General features: G+C 41.6%; 1 protein-coding gene across 6 annotated transcripts in view; it reads left to right on the top strand.

The window, feature by feature from the left end:
- FRAS1 (Fraser extracellular matrix complex subunit 1) overlaps window positions 1-15,530 on the top strand; it is a 449,074-nt gene that overhangs the window by 201,596 nt on the left and 231,948 nt on the right. For all 6 annotated transcript variants that reach the window (XM_045392441.3, XM_005554975.5, XM_065545065.2 and 3 more), the window contains one exon: window positions 14,067-14,210. In XM_045392441.3, coding sequence (XP_045248376.2) covers window positions 14,067-14,210 — 144 coding nt within the window. The remainder of the gene's footprint in view (window positions 1-14,066; window positions 14,211-15,530) is intronic.

The following is a 15,530-nucleotide window of genomic DNA, read 5'->3' as shown; positions in this document are numbered from 1 at the left end:
AAACTGCTGAAATTTTAATTTGATGAAATTACTGAATGCCTTTACTCCTTTCTTTTATCCCATCAAAGAGATCTCCTAGCACTCGTGATGGATTTGCCTTTAAAAGGGAATTAATTTCCCCTAGATTTTACTCCTTCCTCTGTGCCACCTCCATCCCCTGAAATACGCACATACCACATACATATGACTTTTTTTGGGGGGAGGGCATTTTCCTTTCTTCCAGGCCCATTGTTTTAATTGGTGATGCTAATGCTAGTTTAGGGCATTTTGAAATGGGTAGTATTTCATTTGATTACTGGTTTATGTAGCTCACTGCTTCACATTCCATCCACATATCCACACACAAATGCCTCTAGTAGAAAGTTGCTGGGAAAATTTGTTCATGCTCCCTCCAGGGAATTAAACCAATTTGCTTTAGTTCAGGCTGGTTGCATTTTTATGCATAAAATAAGGAGAAAAAAAAAAAAAACCAGAGCAAAAGGAGAGAGAGAGGATCTTAAAAATTAAAGCTAAAGTTGTGATCAATTTTCATATACTGTCTTGGCACTAAGATCATCTTTCTAGATAAGCTTTCTCAGCTTTGGAAATTTTTGCAATATTCATGCTTGTACCACTTTTGGTGACTTTTCACCACTGACCTTGGAAGTCAGTCACTCAGCTGCTGCTCTTCCAATACGTGCTAAACTTTCCAAAAAGAAGCCTGCCATTTTACGGTAACAACAGGTTTTTCTGGATTGATTCCTTTTGGCAGGGTCATTTATGTGATGATTGGGAAGTTGCCACTTTATTGGCTCATCAAAACCCAAAGAAACTGGGTGCTGTGCTGAGGAAACTAATTACCAGAAATCATCTGATTAATATTCATGTTCACTATGTTGAATAAAGGGCAGAGTGGAAAAAAAGTAGCAGATAAACATGGCTCTTCAACAAAAGAGTACAAGCAGGTAAACCAGAGGGAGTAAAGGAAAACACTTAGTCCTGCCTGAGAATCTTACCCATAAGGACCCTTATCATTTTCTCTTTTCCCTTGAGTTTAGGGGTATATGTACAAGCACACACATGCATATAAACACATGTGCATATATTAATACTATTGTTGCATATTTTGCATGATTAAACTGAATAATGTTGGCCACACGATGCACTCCATACCAGTCCCTGCTTCATTTCCCCTGCCTTCACAACTCCAGAGTTTGATGCTTTGACCACTATACATAAAGGCTTAGCATTAGCCAGTTTTTATACGAACCTAAACTGGAGACAGATGTAGGTTGCCTTTTTTCACAGCAGGTAGGGCCATGGAATGATCACTCTGTTAGTACCCAAAGCTCACATTTTAGTTCTGGCACTCAGACTTCTGCTTTAACCTCTATGTGTCCTTTACCAACAGCTGGATCTGATTAACACCCCCTCTTGCCCATCCTACCCCACTCTTCTTGACTCTGTAGTCCTAGCACTGGGCTTGTACTTTGGTTCCTGCTGCTTGCCCTGCTCTGACCCATTTCCAGGAATTAATAGCCCACCGCTTAATTACCTGGAGACTGATGGGCAGGCTTTATCCAGGTATGGATGCTCTTTGCTCCCCCTCCCCACCTTCCCCACCACAATACTTGACCTGGCACTCTTCCTGCCTGGCTCTTTGGTATCACTTGCCTTGGATTTACTCTATTCCCTCTACCAGGACAGTGGTTCCATTGACTCATCTTAAAAACTCAGGTATTAAATCTAAACTGGATCCAGGTGGAACTCTCCAGGTCCTGAGAACATTCTTCCTTGCTTGTCTTGCCCCTCTTTTCAATCAGTCTCTGTTCCACTCTGGTGGGACCACTGAACTGTGCACACAAATCTTAGATATGAGAGTCCATAAGAATTTTACCAACAACACGCACCATGTAAGATTACGTGAAAATGAGCAACTCATAAGGTTGTAAGCTTTGAAAAGAGAAAGAGTAGGATTTAGACAATTTTTATATGTATATCAATGTTTAGTTTGTCTATTTAAAACTTATTTTATTCACAAAAGCCTGAGGATAGAGCCATGTGTACCTCAGGGCAAATGCTGCCTTCATTCTGCAGGTGCAGATGTCATGGGGAGCCTGGCCCAGTGTTTAAAAGCTTGGACCTGGAAGCTAAACCACCTGGTTTCTTTTTTTCTTTCTTTCTTTCTTTCTTTTTTTTTTTTTGAGAGGGAGTCTCGCTCTTTCATCCAGGCTGGAGTACAGTGGCACAATCTCAGCTCACTGCAACCTCCGCCTCCCAGGTTCAAGCGATTCTCCTGCCTCCTGAGTAGCTGGGATTACAGGTGCTCACCACCATGCCTGTCTAATTTTTGTATTTTAGTAGAAACGGGGTTTCACCATATTGGCCAGGCTGGTCTCGAACTCCTGACCTCAAGTGATCTGCCTGCCTTGGCCTCCCAAAGTGCTGGGATTACAGGTGTGAACCACCACGCCCGGCCTCTTTTTTGTTTGTTTGAATTGGCTTATGATTTCTATTATTTATTACCCTTTTTTTTTTTTTAAGACAGAGTTTTGCTCTTGTCACGATCTTGGCTCAATGCAATCTCTGCCTCCTGGATTCAAGCGATTCTCCTGCCTCAGCCTTCCAAGTACCTGGGATTACAGACATGTGCCACCATGCCCGGCTAATTTTGTATTTTTAGTAGAGATAGGGTTTCACCATGTTGGCCAGGCTGGTCCCAAACTCCTGACCTCAGGTGATCCACCTGCCTTGGCCTCCCAAAGTGCTGGGATTATAGGCTTGAACCGCCGCACCCGGCCTAAACCACCTGGTTTCTAATCTTGCCTCTGTCACTTACCTATTCTTTAACTCCAAGCTTCAATTGCCTTATGGGTAAAACAGGAACGTAATATCTGCCACATTGTACTGCCATGAAGATTGAATGAGTAAATTCACATACTCCATTTAGGGCAGCAGTCCCCAACCCTTTTGGCACGAGGGACTGGTTTCATGGAAGACAATTTTTCCATGGACCGGGGAGCTGGGGGTGGCTTTGGGATGAAACTGTTCCAGCTCAGATCATCAGGCATTAGTTAGATTCTCATAAGCAGCTGTAACTTAGATCCCTCACATAGGCAATTAACAATAGGGTTCGCATTCGCTCCTATGGGGCAGAGCTTGGTGACAATGCTTGCTCACCCGCTGCTTGCCTCCTGTTGTGTGGCCCAGTTCCTCACAGGCCACAGACTGAAACTGATCTGTGCCGGGGGGTTGGGAACCCCTGGTTTAGAAGATGGTTCCTGGTGTCTAGAAAGCCTTTCATATAAGTTTAGAGACTTGGGTTCTGCTTTCCATTGTCCTTCTTCCTTGTTCCTTTTATCTCATTTCCCCTTTCATTCTTTTTTGACCATTGTTCTAGGTCCTGAGTACATGAAGCATGTAAAGTAAATAAGATTCACTCTTTGCCTATAGTGAGCTCACAGTCCAGGCAGGTTAGTTGCTGCTCGTGGAGATGTAAAATAAAACAAAACAAACAAAAACAAAAAACCAAAAGCCTTTGAAGTTTATTCTATATTGGAGTGCTGTATGTTCTCAGATTTTGAGATGTAGAGAAGCAAGCAACTGAACATTTTACAGGATTATAAGGGATAGGATTATTTTGAATGGCAACTCTACCACTTGCTGCAAGAGGGCTCTGGCAAGCCATTTAACCTCTCTGAGCTTCAATTTTTTCAACTGCAAAATGGGGATGATATTATCTACCTTAAACCATTATTATGAAGGTTAGAAAAGCTGTTTGAAATGTATAAATACATTATGCCTGGCCTTAGTATGTGGACAATAAAAGGCAGCTATTGATATTATTGAAACCATTCCTTTATTTTTCAACCTATAGAGATAAAACTCTTCTTGCTTACATTAAGCAAGAAGAGTTTTCTGCCATTAATGTCTCATCTAAAATAAAATCTGCTTTTATATGTTATGGATAAGTAAATATATAGAGAACAGTATACTGTATTCTTTACAATAAATTAAAATCCCTTTTTCTTTAAAAAGGAAAGACAATTTTCTTTAAGTACTCAGATTAAATAATAAGAATCTATGATTATTTGTTTCTTAGCCAATATTGTGACATATTTAGAGGAAAAGTTTATAATAAAAAAACCTGTAACATTTACATCTAGGATGTTGACCTAGTTGACATTTAAAAGCTATGGCCTGAGCAGAGGACCTTCTCAAGTTAATTATTTTTTGGAACTATGGTTGACTGGAGCAGCCAGTCATTTGCAGAAATGAAGCACTGACCCTGCACAGCCAGGTCCAAAGCAGTGGAGGTTTAATGGGTCTTGGTGTTGTGTTCCAACACATGACTTATCCCAGCCTAGCTGTGTACTGGGTGGACCTCTTGACAATGGCACCTATGAAACTACTGTTCTGAAATCCAGGAGCCCTCCTCGCAAGACAGGGGCCCTCCTTGCTCTGTTGGGATGGTCATTGCCAAGGTGGTGTCACCTCCATAGCCCTTGCAACATACCCCAGGATTGGCAGATCAGTCTCAGTTTCATTGCCGGGTCACATACTCAGTTTAGGGGCCCTGCATGTTTTTACCACTGCCTTCACTCATTTTGTTCTACTCTTTACATCCTATGCATTGTTCAGAACTTCTTTGGCATTCTACAGCAATTATGGTCTCTTACTAAATTGCTGACTTTCTCGTAAAGGTGACTTATTTCTTCAAGTGGTACCTCCTGTCTCTCACATTCTGTTCATGCATAAATATTGGTGGAGCCTCTTCTGTGTACCAGGCCCTGTCCCAGACACCAGAGATACAGAGTGAAACAGGTAGACAACTTCCCTCTAGTTAAGGAACTTAACTTCCTCAATGGGAGGAGAGTGCCTCTAAACAAATAAACAAGATAATTTTAAATACTTAGATAGTATCGTTACATGAAATTATTATTATCGGTGCTATAAAGATACTTTACAAGGGAATATGATAGGAAATGATCAGTCATTGGGCAGGGACATGTCGTATACTTCTGAATTTCACATGGTGCTAAGTATATCTATGGCCCTTTGGAATAATTTTTGATAGAAAAAATGTGACAGACCATTGCATGGAGAGGAATGAACAGAAATGTACAGGCATGACTAAACTTTGGCTTACATATGACCTATCTTCCAGTTGGCTTCTACTAGTTGCTCCTTGTCCTCAATTTCTGGCTAGTTGTGGCCTCAGGAAAATTACAGACTCTCTATTTTTCTCACTCCTCTTTTTCTTCTCTTTTCCTCATGTTTAACATAGTTGTGTGCTTTATCAGAGTTGGGAAGGTAACTCATAAAATAAACTGTCTTCAAAACTTGGGTCGTGTCCATGGAGTATTTCAGGCCATTCAGAAGGGAAGACAATAGGATTGCCTTCTTAGAATGTAAGTTGTTTTTGAGTAAGCAAGACCCAGTGAGGCAGGTGACAACAGTGTTCCAAGGCCCCTCTCTCTTTGGATATTATATTCATGTACAGAATAAACGGAGAGAAGAGGGAAAACAGCTGGTGGTGTTGTGTCTGGGACCTGAGCTTTGGCAGGAAGCTGGCTGTGTTTGGCATTCGTCTTTGCCACTTCTAGACCTTTGCTGTGTATGCCAGAAGACAAATGACAGAACAAAAGTATCACATACCAGCAGAGAAAGCCTGCCACAGATGCCACAGAGGTTATCTTTCAGACAGATCCCATTCTTCCTGACAAATCTGAACCCCAAACTATTTCAGCTATGGATTACAAACTAGTGACAAGTCTGCCGGCTTTCTGCCCAGTTTGGAAGGCTCTCAGTTATTTTAGCGAGACTGTATGGCACACATTCTTTCTCTTCTCCATTCCCCACCCAAGCGCTGTCCCTGTTCTGCCCTCCCCTGCTTCTATGCTGCCCACAGAGCTAACAGCACCTCCCTGTTAGTGCTGTTGAGATCTGAGCAGCTGTGTTAGTACAGCCAGGAGGTCTGAGAACTCCCCCCATCAAAAGGTTGTTTTGGTTGGCGGTCCCGCCTTTGGCTCTTCAATTTCAGAAGACATCACTGGAGTAGACAATAGGCATTTAATTAACAGGGGCCACTGGGTGTAGGATTTGGGAGGGAACACAGGGAGTCCTAGCAGCTGTGGGTTTTCAGTGGTCACAGAGGATGAGTAGAAGCTGAGAAGCTGGTGGTCGTGAAAACCCTTGGATTATACCTGTGTTATCGATTCAGGAATATAGGTAGAGGGGCAGGAGATAGAAGAGATAACTTTACGAGATACTGCTAATGAGCTGAATGTCTGGCTTTGTCCTCTGACTTATGAACCAATGAAAAGTCCATGTGGACCTGCCAAAGCCTTCATTGGCTGGGATGTAATTTCCTTTGATTCAAGTTCTGTGTCTATCAAAGACCCTGCTAAAAATTCAAATATGTTACCCCAGACAGGTAAATCACAGCTGTATCACAATCATGCTTAATAGGTTAACAAGCTATTTACCTAGCATGTACCTTAGGGAAAAGGACTACAGCTTTCCTCCCTCCACCATTAGGAAAATTACTAAAATTCCCCCCAAGTACCAAATGAATTTATGTTTATTCCAAAAAGTAATAAAAGTCAATAAAATACAAAGTATAATAAAAAGTCAGCTAAAATTCCTAACTCAAACTCCCCCAAATCACTACTGTTAGTATTTTGGTGTATGTCTTCCAAATTTATAAAGATATCTTTCTGTGTGTCTATACGCATACACTTTTTTTTTTTCAAAACTAAAATTGTACTCTATTTACAGTTTTATTGCTTGCTTTCTTTATGTTATTTTTTTTTTTTTTTTTTTTTGAGGCGGAGTCTTGCTCTATCGCCCAGGCTGGAGTGCAGTGGCACGATCTCGGCTCACTGCAAGCTCCGCCTCCCGGGTTCCCGCCATTCTCCTGCCTCAGCCTCCCGAGTAGCTGGGACTACAGGCGCCGCCACCACGCCCGGCTAATTTTTTTGTATTTTTTTAGTGGAGACGGGGTTTCATTGTGTTAGCCAGGATGGTCTCCATCTCCTGACCTCGTGATCCGCCCGTCTCGGCCTCCCAAAGTGCTGGGATTACAGGCTTGAGTCACCGCGCCCGGCCTTCTTTATGTTATTACTTATCCTTCTACAACATCTTTTTAAAGCTGTTGTATAATTTTCCATCTCTGGCTATGCAATCATTCATTTAGCCAATCCTCTGTGGTTTGATATTTGTTCCTAATTTTTTAAATTATATGTAACCATGATGCAAACAATTTTGTAGAAATTGTGGTAAATATTTTTGAATCAATTTTTAGACATGTGACTGCTGAGTCCAAAGGTTTATGTATGGTTTTTAAGCTTTTTGACACGGATTAACATATTACACTCTTTTAAGAAAGTTACACTGATTTGTACTCCTACCAGAAATGTGTAAGGTTGCCTACTTGCCAGCACTCCAGTCGACACTAGGTATCACAGGCCTTCTTAAATTGTCAATTTGATTGATGTAAAATGAAATCTTGTTGAATTTTTTCTTTTACGTGTTTTTGGGGTTCTTATGAAGCATGTGGAGTTAATCATGCTCGTCAGTTGATGGCCCATTTTCACCATTGGTCTGGGCCAAGCTATTCTCTTGCTTATTTGTCTGCCTATCCATCTGCCTGTCTGTTCCTTTTGTTATCATGCCCTATTCCCATTCCCCTTCTTCCCAGCTCCCCTTTTAAATAACTACACTAATGTGATTTAGTGTGTACTTTTGTATGCCTATGCTTTTATTGTTTTGTATGCCTGGGTAGATATTGCCTTCGTTTTTTGTTTGTTTTGCTTTGTTTTGTTTTTGAGATGGAGTCTCACTCTGTCACCCAGGCTGGAGTACAGTGGCGTGATCTTGGCTCACTATAACCTCCACCTCCCAGGTTCTAACGATTCTCCTGTCTCAGCCTTCTGAGTAGCTGGGACTACAGGCGTGTGCCACCACACCTGGCTAATTTGATTTTTGTATATTTTTAGTAGAGACAGGATTTCACCATGTTGGCCAGGCTGGTCTTGAACTCCTGACCTCGAGTGATCCGCCCGCGTTGGCCTCCCAAACTGCTGGGATTACAGACACGAGCCACCACATTCGACCAGATATTTCCTTCTTTCTTGACTTTTTTTTTTTTCTCACTAAGCACTGTTTCTAGGATGTATACATGTTATTAGGTGGTGCAAAAGTAATTGCAGTTTAAAAATATAATGTGCATGTCTCATCCAGTGCATCTAGTTGCTGCTCTCCTGTTTGGTTTGCATATCTCCCGCTTTTGATGATGCCGAAGATTTTTTTTTTACGTGTTTGTACTTTTTTCTATTATGAAGTTCCTCAAGTACTTACGAGTTTTCAGAATATGTGTAGACCAGACATTCCCATTGTAAAGCCTTCAATTGGCAAAGGAAGGCAGTAGCGGGCAGAGGCCCGGTCTGGGAAGGGACAGAATATTGGAGTAAAAGGATCAAAAATTGTGATGGCTCAGATTTCTTTGGAACTTCTTTAAATTAGCCTGGAGTTTCAGCATCTCAGGCAACCAGCCTTGGCCTCTTGTGGGGCTGTGATTGGGGAGGGGGAAGGAGTCTTTCAGGCATCAGGGCCTCACTAAGGTATTTCTAGTCACTTTCAAAGAGCTTTGGCGGTTGTTTTGTAGAGGTTGCAAGGAAAGAGCTTCTAAGTGTGAAGCCCCTGGGAGAGGCTGGAGCTCCTTCATACAGCTGCTGGCCGAATCCCTGCAGGCTGTAATTCTTCCCTTCCCTTCCCTTCCCTTCCCTTCCTTTCTAAGTGAGCCAACCTTTCCTGTAGTCTTTTCCATCCTTCCCCCTTCTGTCTTGTGTTGACCTTTAATTTTCTCTCTTTAAAATTACTTTGCTTTTGACAGCAGTTGAGACAAAATGCAGATCCCCCCATGCCATTCATATGATCACACACAACATTCTTTGCTTTTCCAAACTTGTCATCTCTCCATGTCCTCGTGAATTAGGTACAACAAATATTATTATTTCCGCTTTACAGATTAGGAAACCAAGTAACAGTGAAGTTGAGTTCAAGACAGAAACAATTTGTCATCCAGCAAGAGCTTCTTATTGAAAATTTACCCTCCTGATAATACTTCAAACCTTGGCGAGTACTACCTAGTCATTGTGAGATCAGAATGAAAGCTGGCAGTTGCCACAAACTGGATAAGAAACAGAATGAAGGAATTTGATTTGCGTATATCACACCTGCTTGTGCCTGAAGTTTGGGCTTTTTCTGTGCAGTTGTGAGGAAAAACATCTTGGCAGTTTGCAAATCTGAACTGCAGCCTCACTGATGAATCTCAGAGGAACTACAGATCAATTGTGCTAATTCTCTGGAAACTTACTCCAGACGGTCACAGAAAAGAGCACACGGGTGTCTGTATCCACTGCTCTGGGTCTGGGAAGGCTTTGTGGAAAATAAGGTGATTATAGGAAGTGCTTTTAATGTTTCCCTGGAAAAGGGCTGCATTTTATTGTTAGAGAGGTATAGCTTAGCAATCTTCTATTTCAAAAGTATCAGATACTAAAAGAGGTGTGCTATTTTTAGAGTAGGGTTTCAGTCAAGAATTGCAAAAAGAAAAGTAATTTGCTCCTTTTCATTTTTGGAATGGATTGCTGAAGAAGCCCACACATGTCTGGTTATGCTTCAGAAAAGTCAGGGACCTTACCAAATAAATTATCTGCTGCCTGTGAGATAAAAAGATAGCTTTCTCTTATTCACTGTCTTTCAAAATTTATTGCCACAATGTTCACAATATGTCATTCAAACCCTGTGTGATCTGAAATGTATCACTAAGAGAAATTATGGTGAAAAGTCAGGGAGTGACCTCTTATTTTTTATAATAACCCAAATATAATTAAAGCCACATTTAAGAGATAATCTGTGGTAGCATATGTTCAGTGTTAGAAATTAGAAATCAGTTGCAAACACAGTGGGATTTTCCCTAAATCAGTAGATGATAGCTGTTCTTGCCACACAGGGGAAAATGGGTAACTATATGAGAAGATGGGTATGTTAATTTGTTCCCCTCTCTCTCTCTCTATATATATACACTAATCCTCTTTATATATATATTTTAAGGTATACAACATGATATTATAAGGTGTGTATATATATTTAAGGTATATAGCATATTATAAGGTGTATATATATACACCTTATATAAAATATAAATAAAATATAAGGTGTGTATATATACTTAGCCTTATAAAATATAAGGTGTATTAAACATAAATACATATTATTAGATATATATAAGGTACATATTTAAGGTATACAATGTGATATTATACAGTGTATATATACACACACTTTTTATAATGATGTATATATAAATATATATACACACCTTATATCATATTGTATACCTTAAATATATACCTTATATATATAAATATATGTATAAATTATATATACACCTTATAATATTGTGTTGTATACCTTAAATATACACAATACAATTTATTTTAAAGAAACCACAGTGGAAGTATATCATTATAAGAAATGGCAGCTCAGCATATTCCTGTGTTGAAATAAAAATTCCTTCTGCTGTTGGGTCTGGCCATGGAACATGTCTTTTATGTAATATGTAAAAAAACAGTAGGACCACTGTGATGTTCGGTACTCTATATAGATGCAGCATCAGTATTTATCATCATAAGCAGATTTAGACTTCAGCATTTATTAAGTACATATTACAGCTTCAAGTTTCTCTTAAGTTATATCTTAAGACTATGACCTTGTGGTGAGTTGCTTCCATGTAGAAGGTAACTAAAAGGATGAATCCCCCATAACCAATTTTAAAAATCTGCTGTACATTCATTTAGCCTACACTTAATGAGTACTGACTAGGTGCCAGGCATCAGTCTGGATACTGGGGGTTTACGATGATTAAAACGTGGTCCCCATTTGGGAGGGTATTGAATTCCATTGAAGATTGAATTCCATTGAGATTGATTCATAACTGAGTAAGTTAGTACAGTAGGATAAATATAATAAGAGAGGCATATGCAACACATTGCAGGAACATAGAGAAAGGTTATTAGACAAGTTTAGCAAAGCTTCACAGAAGTAGTGACAACTTAGGATATATAAACGGGAAATTAAATATAAACAGGATTTTAGGAGCTAAGGAAGGAGCTGGAGACGCTGTGGGCTGGGCAAATCCTGTGTAGGGCATCCAGAACTCACAGGTGGGCACATGGCACACGTAGGGTGCTCTGCTTCATAGAATTGGTGTGCGTGGGGAGATAGTGGAAGATGGAGCTGGAAAGTTAAGGAGAGCTCAGTTTGTGGGGGGCCTGAATGCCATCCCTAAGTCTGTTGATTGAGGCCATCCTGCTCATTCTTGGGTCTCTGTCCTGATTGGTAACACCAAGGGTATAGTAAAAATATCTAACAAGCAGTATGGCACAGATGCACATCAGAGAGAAGGAGGAGGACCCCCAGACCTTCTCTTGTGTCAGACCTTTTGTTTGTGGAGCATGATGTCGGGTGGAGATTCCAGGGATGAAGCTCAGGGTGACAGCCATTTACCAACCAGTTTGAAAGTATTTTACTATTTTAACAACCAGTATAACTGCATGTCTGTGCTGCTCTTCAACCAGTCGCTGAAGAGAGCTAGGGAGCTATGCTTTCATTTCTTATCTCCTCTGCACATCTGGACAAAGATGATTTCATCCCCTGCAGATGTCTTGAGTTACTTTCTTTTCTCCCCACTGCCAGAATGAACTCCCTAAAAAGCAGAAGTGATCATTCCACTGCCCTAATTAAAACTTTCCATGGCACAAAGTCCAAGGTCCGTACCCTAGCCCATCTGAACTTGGAAGTCTGACCCCTGTTGTCTTTTTAGCCTCACTTTCTATCCATCATTTCCTTGGCACTTATGCCCAGTGCAGTTGGTGCAATGTCACCAGTGCACCCAGGCAACAGAGTGTTCTAAGTGTTCCTGCAGCAGACCTCAGATAACGTGGCTTACCTGTGGCCAGCTGGGAACATGCCTTACCCGCGTCCTTGTGTGCTTCTATTGGATGTTGATGTATCAACTTGGCATAACTTTTTAGAAATGAGAGCAGATTTTCTGTTTGTTTGTTTTGGTAATGACTTTAGATCAGCTCCAGAGTGAGTGAGGCAAAGGCATGAACAGTCATTGACTCTTCAGATGATGACTACAGTCTGTAATCAAAGCGTCGTAGAATACCTGAATGCCAGGCAGATTTCATGTGTGTTAAGGGTAGAATTTTTTACTGAGATCTTTGCATCCACATCTTTAACTATAATTTAGTACCAAGTAAATTATAACTAAAACTTAACCTAAGCTTAAGGATAAGTTTATCCTTAAACTTATCCTGCATATGGACAGTATTCTCATGTAACATTTATAAAATATACATAAGGAGTTAAATATAAATGAAATTACTTAAGAGACATTTGTAAAGCACAAGCAGTGTGCTTGGTACAGAGTTAACAAAACAGAAATAGGCCCTGCCCTCATGGAGCTTACGGTCTCACAAGGGAACCAGGTGATAAATAAGGAAACTTTCCTTTGTCTCCGCTTCCCACTCCACTAGTCCAAGTCCTCTCTCACCTGGGTCATGCAGTAGACTCCGTGCTGGTCTCCTGCTTGCTAGCAGGTCCTTATACCCTCTCTACATGGCAGCCAGAGAGTGGTTTGAGACATCTCAATCAGATCTTCTGTCTGTCTTGTGTGAGCTCATTTATGACTTCACATGGGAATTAGGATAAAAGTCCTAATTTCTTTCCTTGGTCTCCAAGGTCAAGTTTGACCAGGCCTCTGCCTATGGCTGCAGCCATTGATCATGCCATGGCCCCCCGCTGTGCCTCGCCAACTCCAGCCATAGGGGTAGCCCTCAGTTTCCCCAAACACACGTACTCCTTCCCTCCTCGAGAGTTGCTCGTGATGGTCCCACTCCCTGTGGCTGACTACCTCTCTGATCTACAGTTGGTCCCCACCACCCCCACCACTGTTACTCTTTATTGCAGAGCCCTTTCTAGCACTTAATGCAATTCATAATCATCCCTACCGTTTTTGGGGAGAAAAAGTATCTGAAATTAGGACTTGCTTGTGCAATTTAGAACTGAGAAGAGAGAGTTGGATCTTGAGGTTTGCAAGGCAGATATCCTTCCTTCTGCCTCCAAAGGGATGCCTACTTGAATTACTAAGGTAGGGTTACAAAGCTGCTTGCAAGCAGCAAGACATTCATTCTATCTACCAATTTTGGTAAGAATCAATGCCTCTGCAAACTAGTTGGTGCTCCCTTGTGAAGGAAACATTTTAAGAATGAGGATGATAGGGGTTAGCCATACAGCTAGCCAAATTGGAAAAAATTCAGTTATTCAGAATAGGTCCTTCTGCAGAAGTGCTAAGGTGAAGAGGGAGCTTGAAGAGTAATCAAAAAAAATCAAATGCTGAAGGGGAGAACATTTTAAAATCTTAAAGGAGCAAGTTATAGTAAGAAATTGAAGGTATAAGAGAAAAGCAAGCTGTGTGAGTTCTTAAGACACATGTTTAGGACAGATAATACTGGGAGGAAAGAGCTAGAAAGGCAAAGTACAATAGATGTCAAGTAGGACTGGGTCCTCAGAAAGTTGGATCTGGAACTAGAGTCCAAGGTATCCTTCCTCAGCTAATTCTGATGGTGCTGCAGTTGGGAGGTGGTGATCCTGCGGATACTCCGTGGTGTGATTACAAAAGGCAAGGGGGTGGAGGACCATCTCATTTCATTAACCAGTCCGTCTTTCTCTAGACAGTCATGATTTCCTTCTCTGTAAATCTCATTTCTCAAAAGCCTCTGATTTCCTCTTCTGAATCTCTTAGCAATACTTTACTGAAGTTGTACTTCTGGCCAATAGAAAGAGTTCCTTGGAGAAGCGGGTGTCATGTTTGTCCTGAGGTGTGAATATGTCAATAGCAGTTTAGGAACTAAGGAACAAACTGACATCCTCCTTGTGAATTCTAAAACATTTAAAAGAAAACGATGACCAGTCCTTTCTGCTGTAGGCTACTCACTGATTTTGCTGTTTGTCTGCAGTCTGCCACGAGTCCTGTGCAGGTTGCTGGGGCCCGGCGGAGAAGCACTGCTTGGCCTGCAGAGATCCCCTCCATGTGCTGAGAGATGGCCGCTGTGATAGCAGCTGTGGAAAAGGCTTCTACAACAGGCGGGGCACCTGTAGCGGTGAGTGCTGGGTTGCGATGCCAACGTATCCTTTCCTTGTTCTCTTCCAGCATCCCTTGTTGTATTCAAATCATAGCACACCAATGTTTCTTTTACTCAACATATATGTGAATAGCTGCTGAGATTAATCTTTGATTTAGATGTGTAGAAAACACTTTTCACCAGTGAGATTCCTCTTAACTACCCCACCAGTCTGCTATGGTTGGGGTGCTCATTCTAGCCTTGTCCTGCAGATGAAGATAGTGAGGCTCAGGTGGCCTACTCAAGACCCACAGCTGGAGGGAAAGGAACTGGGCTCCCACCCAGACTTTCCTTTCCCCAAATCCCAAAGTCTCTATCAACACCAGACTGCCTTCCAAATGTACGTGGGGACAAAGAGACTCTTAGGCCAGTGGAGGGCAGACCCACCTTTGGTGTTGGTGCCACTGGCTTAAAGCTGAGCAGTTAGTATCCATTCTACCTTAACACCCGTGGCTATAGCAACGAGAGTTAACCCAGCTTAGTGCTTCCTTGAACCAGGCACAGTTCCAAGTGCTTTATAAACATTAACCCACTGAGAGGCAGGAAAGTCAGGAGAGAAAGCATGACTTTCAGCACGTTAGTCAATCTCTCTGCATGTCCATTCCCACTTGTGAAACGGGGATATTAGTAGCACCTGTGGAAGACACAATAACGGGCTCCCAATGATGCCCTTGTCCTAATCCGTAGAACTGTGGTGTGTTCCCCTGAATGGCAGAGAGGACTCTGTAGGTGTGATTAAGTTAAGGATCTTGACGTGAGGATATTATCCTGGATGATCTGGGTGAGGCCCCGTATAATCAATCACAAGAGTCCTTATATGAGGGAGGCAATAGAGACGAGTCAGAAAAGTAGGGTCGAGGACGGGACCAGAGGTTGGAGTGATAGAGTGAAGTAAGGAAAATGCCTTGAGCATGCAGGTGACTTTTAGAATCCGGGGAAAGGCAAGGAAACAGATTCCATCCCTAGAGCGTCCAGGCAAGGAACAGATTCCACCCCTAAAGCTTCCAGAAGGAACCTTGATTCTAGGACTTCTAAACTCTAGAACTATAAGATGGCAAATTTGTGTTGTTTTAAGGCAAAGAGTTTATGGTAATATGGTAATTTGCTACAGTAGCCATAGAAAATGAATACACCCCCAATTCAGAAAGCTGTTGAGAGGATCGAGTTAAGATATGCAAGCACTTAGCATAGTGCCTGGCACATAGTAAGCGTTCTATCAGTGTTTGGTGTTTAATCCTCACAATTTCATGAGGTAGATATAACCATTCTCATTTTCCAGATAGGAAACTGAGAGGGTAA

This window comes from Macaca fascicularis, chromosome 5, assembly GCF_037993035.2.
Source record: "Macaca fascicularis isolate 582-1 chromosome 5, T2T-MFA8v1.1".
NCBI lineage: Eukaryota > Metazoa > Chordata > Mammalia > Primates > Cercopithecidae > Macaca > Macaca fascicularis.
Note: the sequence above shows the minus strand (reverse complement) of the source record. Positions and strands in the feature narration are given on the sequence as shown.